Here is a 16,174-nt window from a genome sequence, read left to right as displayed (position 1 = left end):
GGTTTTAAGTTAATTCCACCATACTCTTGGTTCATAAGATTTTCAAGATGTCTCATAGGGCACCACTTCCTTTATATACATATATAAACCTAACACCCATGAGAGCACATATAGGTTTTTTTTTTTGTTTTTTTAGTAGAAAACTATAATTTTCTTAATCAAGAACAACCAAATCGGTTGAAAGTACAACACTAAGATGTGAAGGAACATCTTCCATTCACACCGAGAAACCGCTAACATATCTAACAAGGTTGTGAGCAACACAATTCCCACGTAGGGTAATTACTTAAATCCATCCTAAATTGCATCAAAATGGCCTCACCTCTTTCCTATGTCTAGAGATTTTTATACATTTCCTTTGTTTGATTACACTATTAATGCTTAAAGTTTGGGATTGTTTCATTTAGTCCTTCAAGTTTGAGATTTTCATTTTGGTTCACCAACTATGATTTCATTTTTAGAATATCCAAACACCACCACCTTCCTTCCCTTCCCTTCCCCCCCCCCCCCCCCCCCCCCATCCTTAGAGCCAGATCAATAACGAAAATAGATAAAGTCCATTTTGAAAATGAAATAAAACTCAGTGGACCAAAATAAAAAAATATCAAACAAGGAACCAAAATGAAAACAATACCAAACTTTAAGGATCAAAATGTACTTTAGTGAAAAAAAAAATGACCAAATTCATTTTTCAATCATTTTTTTCCTTTCCATCCCAATCCCCTGTGCACTGTCAATCGCCCCAATCCATACATTATTTTCCTTCATTTCCAATCAACTGCAATGTCTCAATCAAGCAATAAACAATTTCCAATGCTTCCACTCACTCAAAAAGGCTTTCAAAACACAATGCAAATTTGTTCAGACGGCTGCCCAGCAAGCAAAACGGTAATGCGATGATCATTCAATGCTAGGCACCAAAGGACTACATTAATGCCAATATGCTTCTATATCGTCAATCTCAGCCTCGACTGATGCTTTTCTGTATTTACATTAAGGATTAAAAAAAAAAAGGCATTCATAATAGCTCTAGTAGGAAAGCTTAATGGACTAGGAGGAGAAACAAATATTAAGAACTTAATCATTACTCTGCTTCAGATCTAAGAAAAGAAAAAACATCATATGAACTACAGAATTAGTAGAAACTATCCATCTATCCCTAACATTGTAAATGAACTGCATTACATTATTCTTGGCTAAACTTACAAGAAACAAAGATTCAAACATTATATTTCGTGCCATCAACGAATTCCCATCACCTAATCCCACCAAATAATTTCCAGACGCACCAAACCAGGTGACAACCTGCAGAACCATGACATACAATAGAGTAGGTGAAAAATGGAATTACCATTGTAGTAGTAGTTGAGATCAGAGCAACAAAGATAGAGAAAAAAGAATGAGGTTACATATCACTATCTTTACAGTTGACTCACAGTTATTGCTTGGAGAGGTAATATGGGTACCCACCAATTCCCATTGGTGTTGATGGGAGTCCAAGGGATTCTTTCTTTAAGGTGACTGGTGCATAGGAAATTTGCGGTTGTGCCTGGTATGGAGTAGGTGCCGTAGGAGGACTAGGGTAAGAAGAAACAGGGTATGATGCTACAGTTTGAGGGTAAGTGTAGGCAACAGGAGTGGTGCTCACATGTGCATTTCCAGGCTGAGGGTATCCAGCTGCCATTGGTAAGGCCATTGGAACCACTGCTGTAGGTAACTGTGTCTGCAGGGATTTTCCCTTGTGGGAATCGGCAAGCTTCACAATGATATTCCTCCCCTGCAATTAAAAAAATATTCACGATTGCTTTCCAAACTCGAAGGGTGACACATAGATGTACACATTAATCTTAGACTCTTGAATTATGTCAAGTGCTCAGGAAATATTTCAAATAGTACTTCTAAAAATCAGGTTGTTTAGTTTAAAGCTGGCAAAATAAATTAGTTTACTTATCAAAAAAAATAAATTAGTTTACACTTTCATCTGCAAACAGCCCCCAAAAATAAAGAACATATATCCCTTAACATCATTACTGAACTAACTATTTGAATCACAAACAACATGACATAAGGAATTTCATCCTCCCTGAAAGTACTATATTCTTCCAAGGATAGCGTCTTTGTTCCAACCATTTTCCTTCGGTGACTACCTCTACAAACTTGGCAGTAACAGTAAGGAAATGAAGAAAACAACAATGGCCATTTGGCTCTGTTTGGTTTTGTTCTCCGGAAATAAAAATGAGAAATGTGCTCACAAAAATATTATCTTTGGTTAAGTAATAAAAAATTTACTGAATTGAGAAAGTGAGTACAAAGGTTTACACAATTTAGTCACCTAAAGAATTATTACATTCTAAAATTTATTTTAGTCTAAAAAATCAACAAAAGAAAGAAAATGTGTTTTCAGAAATACAAAAAACTTTGCAAATTAAGCTGTTTTTTACAGTTTCATTTTCCTTGAACAGAAAAAGGAAAATATATCATAAATTGTCAAAGTTGCAATCTCATACTTGTTTTATGCTCTATATATATAATTTTTTTTTTTTTAACAAGTAAAAGAACTTGTTTTGAAAAAAGTTATACAAATGATAGAGAGGGAACTAAAATCAAGTACAGTGGTTATATACAAAGAAATTCCCCTAAAATGTCAAAAGTACAATGCATCTAAAAAAAACAAACATTCAAAGACATCCAAGTAGAAAAGAGCCTCAGCAAACTAGGACCTTAATCTCTACTGAAACTGCTTAGCCCTTGAAAATCCTTCTATTTCTTTCCCTCCATAGATATCACATTAAACAAGATTGAACAATATTCCACGTTCTCTTTCTGAATGAACTGAGTCTCCACCCCCAGCATTGAAGTATTCCTTGCACCAATTTAGGAATAACCCATTTTCCTCCAAAATCAGCAAATATGAAAGCCCATAATTCCACAGCAATTGGGCAATGCAGAGGCAAATGATCCATACATTCGTCTATTTAATTACATGTACTACACCAATCCACAATAGTCATAAACCCCATTTTAATAAGATTGTCTACCATGAGAATTTTCCCCAAGCAAGCAATCTACACAAAGAAAGCCACCTTCATAGCTACCTTCACTCTCCACATTGCCTTCCAAGGAAAATATGATTTAGCCATCATTCTTTAAGCGGATGCCTCATAGTACAATTGTACAGTAAAATAACCGTTTCTATATAAAGTTCAATACACCTTATGCTCTATTCCCACACAAACCCAGGCTGAACACACCAACTCAAAGCTGTTTATCATATCCAATTCCCAATCTTGAGCGGCCCTAACAAAGATGAATTCCAATTTAGAACTCCATTGATGACCTCCATATAGTTAAACACATTAGCATCTTTATTTGCAGCTAGCTGGAACAGCTTCGGAAATAAAGATGCTAAGTCAAAATCATCACACCAAACATCAAAGCCAAAATGTAACTCTTCTACTATCCCCAAAGACAAATAAAAAAAAATTGGAAAAGGAATCTCACTCTACTTTGATTGCCTTCCAAATCTCCATCCATGAGTTATGGGATTTAGATATGAAGTGGAACCTACCCCATATTTACTGCCACCAACCATTTCTATAGATGATACTACCAACTGGATCCACAAATGATCATACTCTTGATAAATCTTTGATTCCGCATCAGATTGCTAAGGATTTGTACAGGGGGGAAAAAAAGAGCGGTAAGAGGACTAAACCCCAGGCTTCACCACCTAGGGCTGCTTGGAATCACCACGAAGTTATGGAAAATTTTAAACTCAATTTCATTCATCAAAATTGATGTGTCCAACAATGGTCCTTGGAACCTTTAAGTAGGTCTTTCATAGTTACCTCAAATGAGGAAATAATTTAAAATCAATTAGAACAAATGGGATATATGCCCTAATCAAATTACTTTTAGGATGAAAAGTGGTATCAGATCAATCTGGGCTTAATCAGTGTCAATTAATCCTCCATCATCCAACCATCTAGTGTTGATGCCTATAAACGTGCGTGATCTGCACCACTCTCCATTACTCCTTCCCAAAAAATTCATGATTAAAAGATACTCATTTTTTGATACCTAACCCTCTTGTGCATAATGGCACACAAGCAGTCTTCCAATCTACTATATGAGTTTTCTCCTCCCCAAGTAATCCCTCTATAACTCCCTTTGTATCTAGCCAAATTGACCAACATAGTAAAATGAGACATGAAATAGATTGGTAAGAGTGATTTTACCCCCTTTAGAAAGGTAAAATTTCTTCCATCCTGCCAATTCTCTTTTTTATCCTCTCTAAAATAACATTCCACATGATAGAACAAGCCTTAAAAGTAGACTCGTGGTAAGCCAAATAGATAATACATACAAAACTTACCTTCCACCCCAAGTCCACTGCTAGCTCTTCCACCTCTGGCATAGCCCCACTCTCAATTTCTCCCTATCTCATATTTTTCTCTATATATAACAAAGGCCGGCCTATTTACAGTCATATACCTACCCAATGTCAAATTTGTAATTATTCCTAGAATCTTAAGACAAACACTGTTATCTAAACATTCATTTGCTATCAACACAAAGTCTAAACACCACCCTCCACAAAAGTGTTTTGTGACTCAGATTCCAGCTTGCCCATTACTCTCCTCAATCTATTAGTCAGCACCTTTGCTAAAGTTTGTAAATGCTTCCCACCAAACTTGAACATTATAAATTACTAATATTTAATTCGCCTGCCCTTGCAGAATAAGAGCTATGAATGATGCATTTAGGCTTCTCTCAATGGTTCCCTCTGCAAGACATTCCTAAAGAAATTTCATCAAATCTTCTTTGACCGCTACCCAACATCTTTGGAAGAAAGACATTGACAAAACCAGACCAAGAGCCTTGTACCCTCATTCATAGTTTTGACAGCTAAAAATGCTTCCTATTCCTCAAACATACTCTCAAGCCACTTGTCATCCTCCTCTTTAAGTGTTGCCAACTCAATGTCTTCTACCTCTGGGTGCCAGTCAACAAGTTCCTTATAAAATCACATATGAAAAAAAAAACTATCCCATCCTTTACCTCATTCTCCTGGAATTAACAATGTTCCATCCACATACATTACCAACATATGAAAGAATTTGTATTACCATCCCATTTTTCCAACCAGAGTGCTTTAGATTTTTGGCTCCATCTTGTTTCTTTCATCAGGGCAATCTCTTCTAGTTTGTCTTTAATGCATCTTTACTACAGTCTTCATCATCTAAACCAAACCCTTCCTCCTTCAAATCCAGCCTCAATATCTCAAAAAATGCTCTATTATTTTCCACGCCTACATCCGAAAAAACCTCATTATTCCACTTTTCTAAATCACCTTTCGGCTTATGGATTTTCTTGGCCAAAAAGGGGAGGGGGAAAAAAAATCTAGTGGAGCCCTTCACACTACAGCTTTCCCACCACTCCTTCACTTTGTCAAAGAAATCTGATACATTGAGCCACATGTTCTCAAATCTAAATGGACTTTTACTACTTTACAAGCCACCACAATCTAATAAAATAGGGTGCAGGTCTAAAATATATCATGGTATCAACAGCTGGACTACATTTGGGATGTGCTCCTCCATCAAAGCTAAAAATGCCCAATGTGGGAGAGTGAGGGTTGATCTTGATTCTCAACCCATTTAAAGAAGCCCCTTCTAGTGGAAAGACAATTCAAGCTCTGTGATAAAGCCTGAGAACCTCTGCATCGCTTGCAAAAAATTCTGATAATTTCATCTTTCTTTTGGAAATCTCATGACATTGAAGTCCCCCTTACACACCAAGGAGCTTCTCATCTCTGTTTAACTACTTTCAACTCTTCCCATAAACCTAAGCTCTACCATCATCATTTGGTCCAAAGACACCAGAACACCCCAGTTCAAAACTATCATCCACATTCCAGAATAAGAAAGATACTGAAAGATTCCTCACTGAGCAGTCTATTTTTTCAACCACTCGTTTATCCAACATAATGAGGATTCCACCAATAGTCACAATTAACAATTACCATGACAAAAAAGAACCCCCCATAAACTCCTTACCATCTCCTTTGATACAATTTCTTACTTTCCTATAAGAAAGTCTTTTCTTTCTTAACTCTTTTATGGGATTTTCCCCAACTATAGAATTATATATATATATATATATATAAACTCTTTTATGGGCTTTGAAAACATAATTTTTTTTTGGGCAGAGGCCCAAATGGTCATGCATGAAGAGAGCTATATTGAACATCATGAATAGACAAAAATCTTATAGTTACTTACCCCAAGGATCTTGTTTGGATCATCTATGGCCTTCTTCGCAGCCTCCACAGTCTTGTATGTAACAAAACCGAACCCACTACACATAAAAATTGAGAATGATGATTGCATAATTAAGTATCACAAAAGTAAAAAATAAGAAATATCTCAACAAAACATGAGATGGCCATGGTATTATTTACCGAGACACATTTGTATCCTTGTCATATGCAACTGAACCTTCTTCTATGTCACCATGCCTCTCAAAATATTTGAGAAGCTCCTCACTAGTAATGTTTGGTGACAAGCCCCCAATGTAGAGCTTCCTCTGGGCCAAATCAGGAGTTGTACTCGCTCCACTTAAGCCCTCACAAGCGAGATTGCAAACAGCTAATCGACCCTAAATGAAGATGTTCAAGCAACCAGGAAACAGAAAACAAGAAACTAATTATTATGAAGGTATAAAACAGTCCATGTAAAAAGATGGAATTGTTGATCTTAACCTAGTTATTTAAATAACCTTGATGCAGCATGGGGAAAATATGATTCTGCACACACGGTATGGACAATGCGTATGTGTGAGTGTGTTTAAGTATATCATTGAGAGAGAGCAAGAGAGGTAAAAATGTGTGAAGATCATAATTAATACCCTAAGAAGCCCAATACCCCACAAACAGAGCCATATAATGACAAAGAGATGCTTATATTCCAAAATATTCTATAAGACCACACAAGAAACTTATTCAGAACTGTAGATTATTGTTGTACCAATCTAGCAAGCACACCAACTATCTAGTTCCCTTCTGCAGTTGTGCAACCTCTCAAATTGTAATGCATCTTCCAGTTATAGTTTAATTGATAGCTTGTCTCTTTCCCTTGAATGTATTCTCCCCATTCAACTAGATATCAGTTTTGCATGTCAAGACCATAAACTAATGAAAAGCAGTACAACTGCACGCACCTATGAAGAGTGTAACTTAACACGCATTCTAAACTATAATTTATGTCCTAAGCTAGAAAACAAAACACGCATATTTCAGATTGCATTCAAGGGTATGTGGTGTTATGCACACATTTTGAGTATCTCAATACTTGTCCATCCTGCATGTCCTAGTCAACAATTATTAGGAACATACTTTGTTTATATATAAAATTGAAAAATAAAGGTGCTCCTGTGAATAGCATTACTGGTAACAATGCTTAAATCATATTTTCAAAGCACAAAACATGCACATGCATTCTCTCCGAGAGAAAGAGAGAGAGTCTAAATGAGAAGGAAAGATCTACATGCATGTCTAAATGAGAAGTCTCATGTGCAAAAATACTAGATTGGCTAATGCTCACATCAATCATTTTACTAGGTGCTTTCAATGCATTATGAGCTGACTCCATATGTTTGAAAGTAATGAAACCATAACCACGTGATTTTCCTGTTGTTTTGTCAGAGATCACAGCACCTTCCTCTATTTCTCCATGCACTTGAAATGCCTGGACAAGTACATAACTTTAAATGTTCAGTGTTCAGATTCTCTTAGAAGTTCAACAGAAAAAATAGCTAAACACCAGATGTTAAGTTAAAAAATGTAAGTGTATTGAATGAATTAAGTATCTATGAGTGAATAACTTTTTTCCAGTTACATATTTTATGGGCAATCACAAGCAAGACACACAAAATACAATCAGCAGTCGGCAATGCACTCACAGCACACAAGGTTTCTGAAGTGGTATTCCAGGCCAAGCCACGAACAAAAAGCTTTCGATGGACGGGATCTGCACTGGCAATACTTCTAATTTCTTCTGCAATTGAAGGATATTGGGAGCCTCTTTATGCCTCAACATGCAAACAAACACACATGCACAGGGTCAATCACACAGCATACAGTCAGTAGCAACACTCATATGGCCCCTTCTCACATGACACAAGCACAACATTCTCACATACAACATGAATTGATAAGTACATGCATACACAAACACAATGATGTTTCAGACAAGGCCAGTTTTTGATGCAAGGCTCACTGGGGTTGGGAAAATTATAGAATCTTCTAGGAGTACCATAAATGCATCCCCCATTCCTCTCACATGAATTGTGGATTCTACCATGAATTTAATTAATAGGACCCACTATTATGTGAGAGGGAGGAAGTACGCATTTATGGTACTTCCAAAATATTCTATAATTACCCTTGGGATTGAGGTCTGACTCACAGTCTCATGACTTGATTACACAATGGGAAAAACTTAGCTACCATTCCTTAGGTGTTACAGCTTATGCTCCCCACTTAAATTTAAACATATGATTGCATTGAATTTAACTGTCCTTGGGAAAGATGATAATTATGTTTGTGTTACATTGATTAATGCAGTAATGTATTTTGATTTTTTTGGAGAACCAAAGATACAACACTTAAGGAACTGTATCTACTACCTACTTTTTGCCCATATCAAATTACATGGTTATTTGCATGCTCCGAGCGCCAAGTTCACAGCGTAAAGAGTGTGGGGTTGGCGTGACTTGACCTCTAAGCAGCCATATCAGCTGGTAACTCGTTTGTACTAAAATTTTATAATACTGCAAGTATTTCTCTTATTAACCATCAAATCTACTACTATGACATGCAAGCCAAATTCCAAAACGAGATATCCAAAGATTTTCCACTGGACCAAGAAAAAAACAAAACACTGGAACTCTGTTAATCTATTCAATTTCCCATAGCACAACTTCCCAACAAACCCAGGTGGCATTTGGTTGCTAGAAAATTGAAATTGACTACGTATTACCAATTCTTTGAAGCTAAAATCTCAAATTTAAAATTTAAAAAAAAAAAAAAATCATGATCTTACAATGGGATAATGATATTAATAAATAAATAAATAAAAGGGTATATACTAAACCATAAAATCTAAAGCGTTATGAAAATTGCAGGGCAAGTAAAGGGAGGTAAGAGAATTGGAGAGAAACCCAGAAATTTAAGAAGAGAATATAGGAATGAACAAGTATTGATAAAAGGGGGAGGTTATGTTATGTACAGTTTAGAGAGAAGATGGACGAGCTGGGGCTTAGGGAGAGGGTCAAGCAACAAACGCATCTCTTCTTCAGATGATGATGATGATGATGTCTCTCCGTTTCCCACTGCTTCTCCCACCTTTCTCTTCTTTACGTCCTCCATTCCGAGCACTATCAAAACTGAGCTGTGTCGTGTTGTGAACTAAAATGAATTTGGGTACTTCTGCTTAGGGGTTAGGGCTTTGCTTGGTTTTACTTTCTAATTTTTATGGGAATGGGAAAGGGATACAACAAATTAAATACGAAGAAATAAACTGCGTTTCACCATAAATAAATAACTCACGGTCACTTTTATAGTCAGAGAAGCTGGATTTTATTTATTTTTTATTTATTTATATTTTTCACATAAAAACATGGACAAGCCATGTGGAAAGCAGGGATCGAACACTGAGTCTGAGAGAAGGACCTCACAATCACAAAATTCACAATGGAGGTAGAAATTAATTAACATTAAAAAAAAAAAAAAATTCAATATGAAAGTAAGTCGGCCCACTTTCCAAGTTGTTAGACTCTCAAACCTAGCAATCAAATCCTTAAAGTATGTAAAAAAAAAAAAATGATCCAATTTATTTCTTAGTTATAGTTTACCTCATTCTCCAATTTGACATATAGAGAGAGTTTCGTAAGTTTGTAAAAGGATTACTTCATTTTTTATTTCGCTTTTTATATCCTTATATTCTTCATAACATATATGTATCCACCATCATGAGAAGATATTAGGATTTGAAATCAATCATCCTTTCTTTGTTTATTCCTAGTCGTCATTCTTCCAATCTTGATCCTCCTCGTAGTGAGCGAATTGAATTTGCTCATGGCCCGGCCTAACCAACGAAATCAGTCGAGTATATTTTAATAATAATAATAATAATGATTTATGAGGGAGGGGGCAAGCAAATGGGAACCAAGTAACAACTAAGAACCAGAACGCTTGACTAATGGACCCTTTCATAGTTCATAGTTCATACAATACTCGACTCATTAGGCTAAGTGCAAACTGCGCTTTAATTAGCATAGAAAATAAAGGCTAGGGTAGAAGATAGTGGAACTACTCATCCAAAAAAAAAAAAAAAGAAGATAGTGGAACTAATCATATTCTTCTTTTCTAGTACCAAGGAATCAAATATAGTGGAACTAATCACATCCTTCTTTTCTAGTACCGTGGAATCAAATGCAACAGCTTCTTTTATGACAACCTAATAAAAACTTTATCAAAAAAAAAAAATCTAATCAAAACCAAAGTATTTGCTCTCTTAGAGCATTTATAGTAGTGGAGCTAAAAATTTAGCTATATTACTCCACCAAAAATTACTTTATCTATTTTACCTATATAAATACTGCAGCAATGGATCTATTTTACCTTTCAATACAATAAAATAATATAAATATCACAATAAAATAATATATCTATTACAATAAAATAATTCATCTCACTATAATAAAATAATATACTCACTACATACCACTATCACAGCCACTCACACACATAACCACCACCACCACCACCACAACAAAGAAAAAAAAAAATCAACCAAGCCCACACCCACCAGACCCACCAGGCAACACCCACACCCACCATCACGAAACCCACTCAAGCCACCACCACGAACACACTGATCTACCCACAAACCCACCCACAACCCAGCCACCCACAAAGAAGTCTGAACTCATACATGGTGGGAGAAATGGCTTGAGTTGACGATGAAGCTTGGGTTGGAAATGGAGCTTGGATCGACAATGAAGCTTGGGTCGGCAATGGAGCTTGGATCGGCGTTGGGTGAGCGGTGAGATTGAGGACTGGGCAAGATGGGTCGACGGCGTGGGGAGGTGGGTCGGCAGCGTGGAGGACTAGGCAAGATGGATTCAAGGGCATGACTTGCAGAGGAATGGGTATGACTGGCGGCGATAAGGGCAGGACTTGATTTGTGAGATGAGAGAGAGAGGAGCTTTGGTTTGAGAGAGCAAAGGGAAGTAATGTGTGTGTGTGTGTGTGTGAGAGAGAGAGAGAGAGAGATGAGCTGTGAAATGGGAAGAGAAAAGCAAAGAGAAAGAAATATTATTTTAATGAAAAGGGGAGTAAAATAATTTTTTTTTTTCAGTGTTCCTTTTGGAACTTTTCTTTCAACATCTCAATTATGGATTCTTCTCTCTTGCTGATCTCTACTCTGGTGCTATCCCCTTCGAACATTATTTGTGAGCCTAGTGCAGCCAACGCGTCGGCAAATCGATTTTCGTTCCTTGGAGCATGTTCTATCTCAAAAGTTAAAAACTTTTCTTCCATCTTCTAGGTCATTGCTCTACACGGGGCTAGGCTGGGTTCTTTTAGGGAGAAGCTTCCCTTAGTCTGGCAAACCACTAAGTTCGAATCACCCAGTACCTTTAAATGCTTAACTCCCATTTCAAGAGCCGTGGTGTAGACAAGGAAAATTCCCGACCTATCACAAGCTGACACGTCACACTACCAAGTCCACAAAATATAGCCAATTACAAAGCACCACATATTGCTGCTAGGTTTTGCTATCACTATTCAGAAACTAATAGAAATTTGCCAAGTGTTATGCAAAAACCAATCACACATCAGCGCACGTGTAAGCGATGACATGAACAGTTTCGCACGTGTAAGCGATGACACAATCAGTCCAGCATGTGCAGGCGATGACATAAGCGGACCAATCAAGCTCTGCCACATGTCACTAATCAAACTCCGCCACGTGTCGCTTACCTACCCCAAAACTCCTATAAATAGAAGCCTTCCTAAGCCATTTGGGAGGGATCTGAGGGGATCAGATCAAGGAGATCCAGAGATTTGGAGGGAGGACCAGGCCATTGGAAGCACTCAGAAGTCCAGAAGCTCTGCCGGAACCAAGCTCTAAAGCCTCCAAGAACTTCAAGAACTTCAACTTCGAATACGAAGAACATTCGAAGGAAAATCATCTAAATCATCCGCCTAGATCCAAAAGTTTGCTGGAATCAAGCTCAAAAGCCTCCAGAAACATCAACAAATCACAAATCAGTGAAGCTCTACGGATTCAAGCCTCTAAAACCCCGAAGAACTTCCACCACAAACCTTCGAATACAAAGAACATTCGAAGAGGAATCATCCAAATCATATTCCTAAATCTCAAAGTTCACTGGAATCAAGCTCAAAAGCCTCCAGAAACATCACAAACCACAAATCAACGAAGCTCTACGGATTCAAGCCTCTAAAGCCCCGAAGAACTTCCACCACAAACCTTCGAAGACGAAGAACACACCAAGATCACAAAGAACACACGAAGAACACGAAGAACGTGAAGAACAAGGAATTTCTAACAAGCTCATAGCCAGAGATTCATTGTAATTCTGTTTCAACAATCTTCGATCTATCCCTCAACCAAATTGAAGGATATCTTGTGTTCAAATCAAAATCACATTACCACAATTCCAATCAACAAATCTTTTAAGGAGATCGAATCAGAGGATCACTCTTTTGTAATTACAGAGAATTGTACCACACATTCATCAATACAAATTCACATTTGTGACACTATTTTACTTGTTTGACTTATTTCGAACCGAGAAATTTAGTCGTCCACATATTCTGGCACGCCCAGTGGGACATCTCTGCCTCTCATCTCATTCTCCTTCAAAGAAAGAAATCTTCATCATCTTGCTACCAGCTCAAATGGCCTCTAGCAAGAACATCCAAGCTTCAACAGCTACTTCAACTAAACTTGGTACGGCTACCACCAACAACTAATTGGTGCAATCAATTGTAGCCAACCCAAAGCAAACAATCAACTTCAATCTCAATCAACCAAGGAAGCCAAGGTCCAGACAATCATCTCCTTAGACCCTCTTACAAGAAACAAGGTCATCAACAAGGACATCTCCACCTTGGAACACCTCAAGTATGGGGGCAAATCCCCTCCTTCCTTCACAAGAAGTTGTTCACACGATTTCTCTCCATCAAAGGGAACCCAAAAGATGAGATTTCACTGTGCCCACTTCAAATCACTTTCTTCTCCATCATCTTGGGAAGTTGTGTCAGTCATGATGACTAACACCTCTACAATGGAAGAAAAGATGGTTGAAATGGAACAAAGGGTCGTCCTTCTCACAAAAGCACTTGAAGATAAGGACCTCCAAATTGCAACTTTAATGAACAAACTCGAAGTACAAGATCTTGGTGAATCAAGCCATGGTCATAAATTCGCATCTGCAAAGGATGACGAAGGGAGAGAAATTGAAAACACTCCCCACGAGAACAATCTACTTCGTTTGCTTCGTTATCAGTCCAACAATTACAAGACATGATAACAAATACCATCCGAGCACAATATGGAGGTTCTTCTACAAGTTCTCTCACATATTCAAAACCCTACACAAAGCGCATCGACAACATGAGGATGCCAAATGGGTATCAACCCTCCGAAGTTCTTGCAGTTTATGGCCATGGAAATCCTAAGCAACACATTGCTCACTTTGTAGAAACTTGTGAGAACGCAGGGACTCAAGGAGGCCTCCTTGTAAAGCAATTTGTTCGTTCGCTAAAGGAAATGCCTTTGATTGGTATACAGACTTAGAACCCGAGTCAATCGACAGTTGGCAACAACTCGAAAAAGAGTTTCTTGACCGATTCTATAGCACGCGTCGTACAGTGAGCATGATAGAGCTTACTAATACCAAACAGTGGAAAGATGAGCTCGTCATTGATTACATCAATCGGTGGCGTTCTTTGAGTCTAGATTGCAAGGATAGACTTTCTGAAATTTCTGCTATAGAGATGTGCATCCAAGGCATGCATTGGGGACTCCTTTACATCCTTCAAGGGATAAAGCCTCGAACTTTGAAGAGTTAGCAACTCGTGCACACGACATGGAGTTGAGTATTGCTAACCATGGAAGTACAAACCCTCCCATACCTGAGGAAAGCAAAAAGGAAGTAAGGAGGAATGATAGGAATGCAAAAGTCAGCCTCAAAGACCCAATGGTTGTTAACACTATCGAAGTCAAGGTTCCAAGAAGAGGAGCGAAGGCAAATGAAAAACAGCTTGAAGGATGGCAAAAGAACGAAGTGCGTCGCCTAACTTTTAAGGAACGTGAGCAAAAAGCATATCCATTCCCTGATGAAGATGTGCCAAACATCTTAGACCAATTATTGCAATTGAAACTGATTGAATTGCCAGAATGTAGGCGACCACAAGACATAGGGAAAATTGATACCCTAACTACTGCAAATATCATCGCATCATTGGCCACCCAATCCAAAAATGCTTCATCTTCAAAGAAAAGTCATGAAGCTTGCCAAAGAAAACAAGATTGATCTAGACTTTGATGAAGTTGTCGGGTCAAACCATGTGACCGTTGCTTGTGATGTACTTTCAACTCTCAAGCAGGGGGCAAACACCAACCAAGCTTACAAGTTGATCAACAATGATTATGCAAGGATGGCCCCATCAATGGGAAGTTCCTTAAACACTTCTTCGCTTGAACATCGAGGATTGCTCCTTGGCAAGAGCTTAAACTGCCCACTGTAATGCTGCAAGGGTACATGATGTCTTCCCATTACCTTTGAAAGCATACCAATAAAGAGAAATTAATCCCACTTTATGTCACCAATTGCTAGTGTGGCGTAGTGGTTGGATGCCCAAGTCGCCCTTGAGAGGTCTCGGGTTCGATTAGTGGTGATACCCACTATTACACATTGAGCCCACCTTTTTTGCAAAAAAAAAAAAAACCATTTTGAACTACGTAATGACTTGATCCCTTTCCGGGTACGTAGGCAACTTGGTATCATTTACTAAGTTCAGTCACATGAAAAAGAAGAAGGATTGCCAGTCTAGCTTAAGGAATTTTTCAAAGGTCGTCAATGTGCTTTTGAGATCCTTTTAACTGGTAGGCGTTGCTTAGGATCAGTCAATTCCTTACTACATGATACTCAAAGATCATTGTGGTAGAAAAAGACAGCTGCAAAGAATTGGTGTTACTCGGCTTTCCTTGAACTAATGATAAACATAAGTTAGTTCTTAGTTGTGGAGTAAAATAAAATCTTCAACCTCTTTTGCAAAGAATGAAGTCTTCATGGCATTGCCCCTCTTTTGTGGACATCCTCACATGTCTCTAAAGTATGTTTTACATCACTTATCTTCTGGGGCATCTTCTTGTACCTTGCAAGTCCAAGCTACTTAGGTTGTGCCACTTCACAACTCTGAAATTTAAATCACATCATCTCCCTTTGAAGGGTGCCATTTCATATCATGTCTCTGGAATTTGGACAACGTCACCTTCCTCCAGCATCTAAAGTTGGTATTGCGTCATCTCTCCTCTAAGGGCATGATCATGCAATGTCAAAGTCTTGACGGCATTCTTCTCACATCTTCAAGGTTTTATTGGCATCTCTTTGCATCCTCATAGTCTTGATGGGAGCTTTTTGAAACTTAAAGGTTTTATTGGCATCTCCTTGCATCTTCAAAATCTTAATAAGAGCTCCTTTCATCTTCAAAGTTTTGGTGGCAATCTTCTTGAAACTTCAAGGGTTCGTTGGCATCTTCAAAGTTTTAATGAACTCCTCGCATTTTCAACGTCTTGAAATCCCGATATCTAGCTACAGTGCTACGTATCCTCAATATCTGAGCTATGTTGCCTCTGAAAATTGATGTTGTTGTAGCTTTATTATAAGGTCAATATTGGTGCAACTTCAATGCGACCTCAATGCAAATAAAGTGTTGACATGGCTTCATGACAAAGATGAGCGTTGGCACAGCTTCGGTGCGAATGAAGTGTTGTCGTGACTTCATGGCAAAGATGGAGGTTGGCACGGCTTCATGGCTGAGATGAGTGTTGACATGGCAAAGATGGAGGTTGACACA

General features: G+C 38.0%; 1 protein-coding gene across 2 annotated transcripts; it reads right to left on the bottom strand.

The window, feature by feature from the left end:
- Positions 1 to 1,057: 1,057 nt before the first annotated feature.
- Positions 1,058 to 9,612, bottom strand: LOC112018453 (UBP1-associated protein 2C). Of its 2 annotated transcripts, none has more exons than XM_024050978.2 (7): positions 9,291 to 9,612; positions 7,963 to 8,083; positions 7,605 to 7,748; positions 6,464 to 6,660; positions 6,285 to 6,360; positions 1,471 to 1,777; positions 1,058 to 1,305 (listed from the first exon to the last, which is right to left on the bottom strand). In XM_024050978.2, the coding sequence occupies exons 1-7, from the start codon at positions 9,428 to 9,430 to the stop codon at positions 1,256 to 1,258; spliced, it is 1,035 nt and encodes a 344-aa protein (XP_023906746.1). In that variant the 5' UTR covers positions 9,431 to 9,612; the 3' UTR covers positions 1,058 to 1,255. The 2 variants fall into 2 exon arrangements, with proteins under 2 accessions (XP_023906746.1, XP_023906747.1); XM_024050979.2 differs by having other exon boundaries at positions 1,437 to 1,777; positions 9,291 to 9,611.
- Between the last annotated feature and the right edge of the window lie 6,562 nt (positions 9,613 to 16,174).

The sequence above is a fragment of the Quercus suber genome, unplaced genomic scaffold (genome assembly GCF_002906115.3).
Source record: "Quercus suber isolate HL8 unplaced genomic scaffold, Cork oak 2.0 scaffold_258, whole genome shotgun sequence".
Classification (NCBI taxonomy): Eukaryota; Viridiplantae; Streptophyta; class Magnoliopsida; order Fagales; family Fagaceae; genus Quercus; species Quercus suber.
Note: the sequence above shows the minus strand (reverse complement) of the source record. Positions and strands in the feature narration are given on the sequence as shown.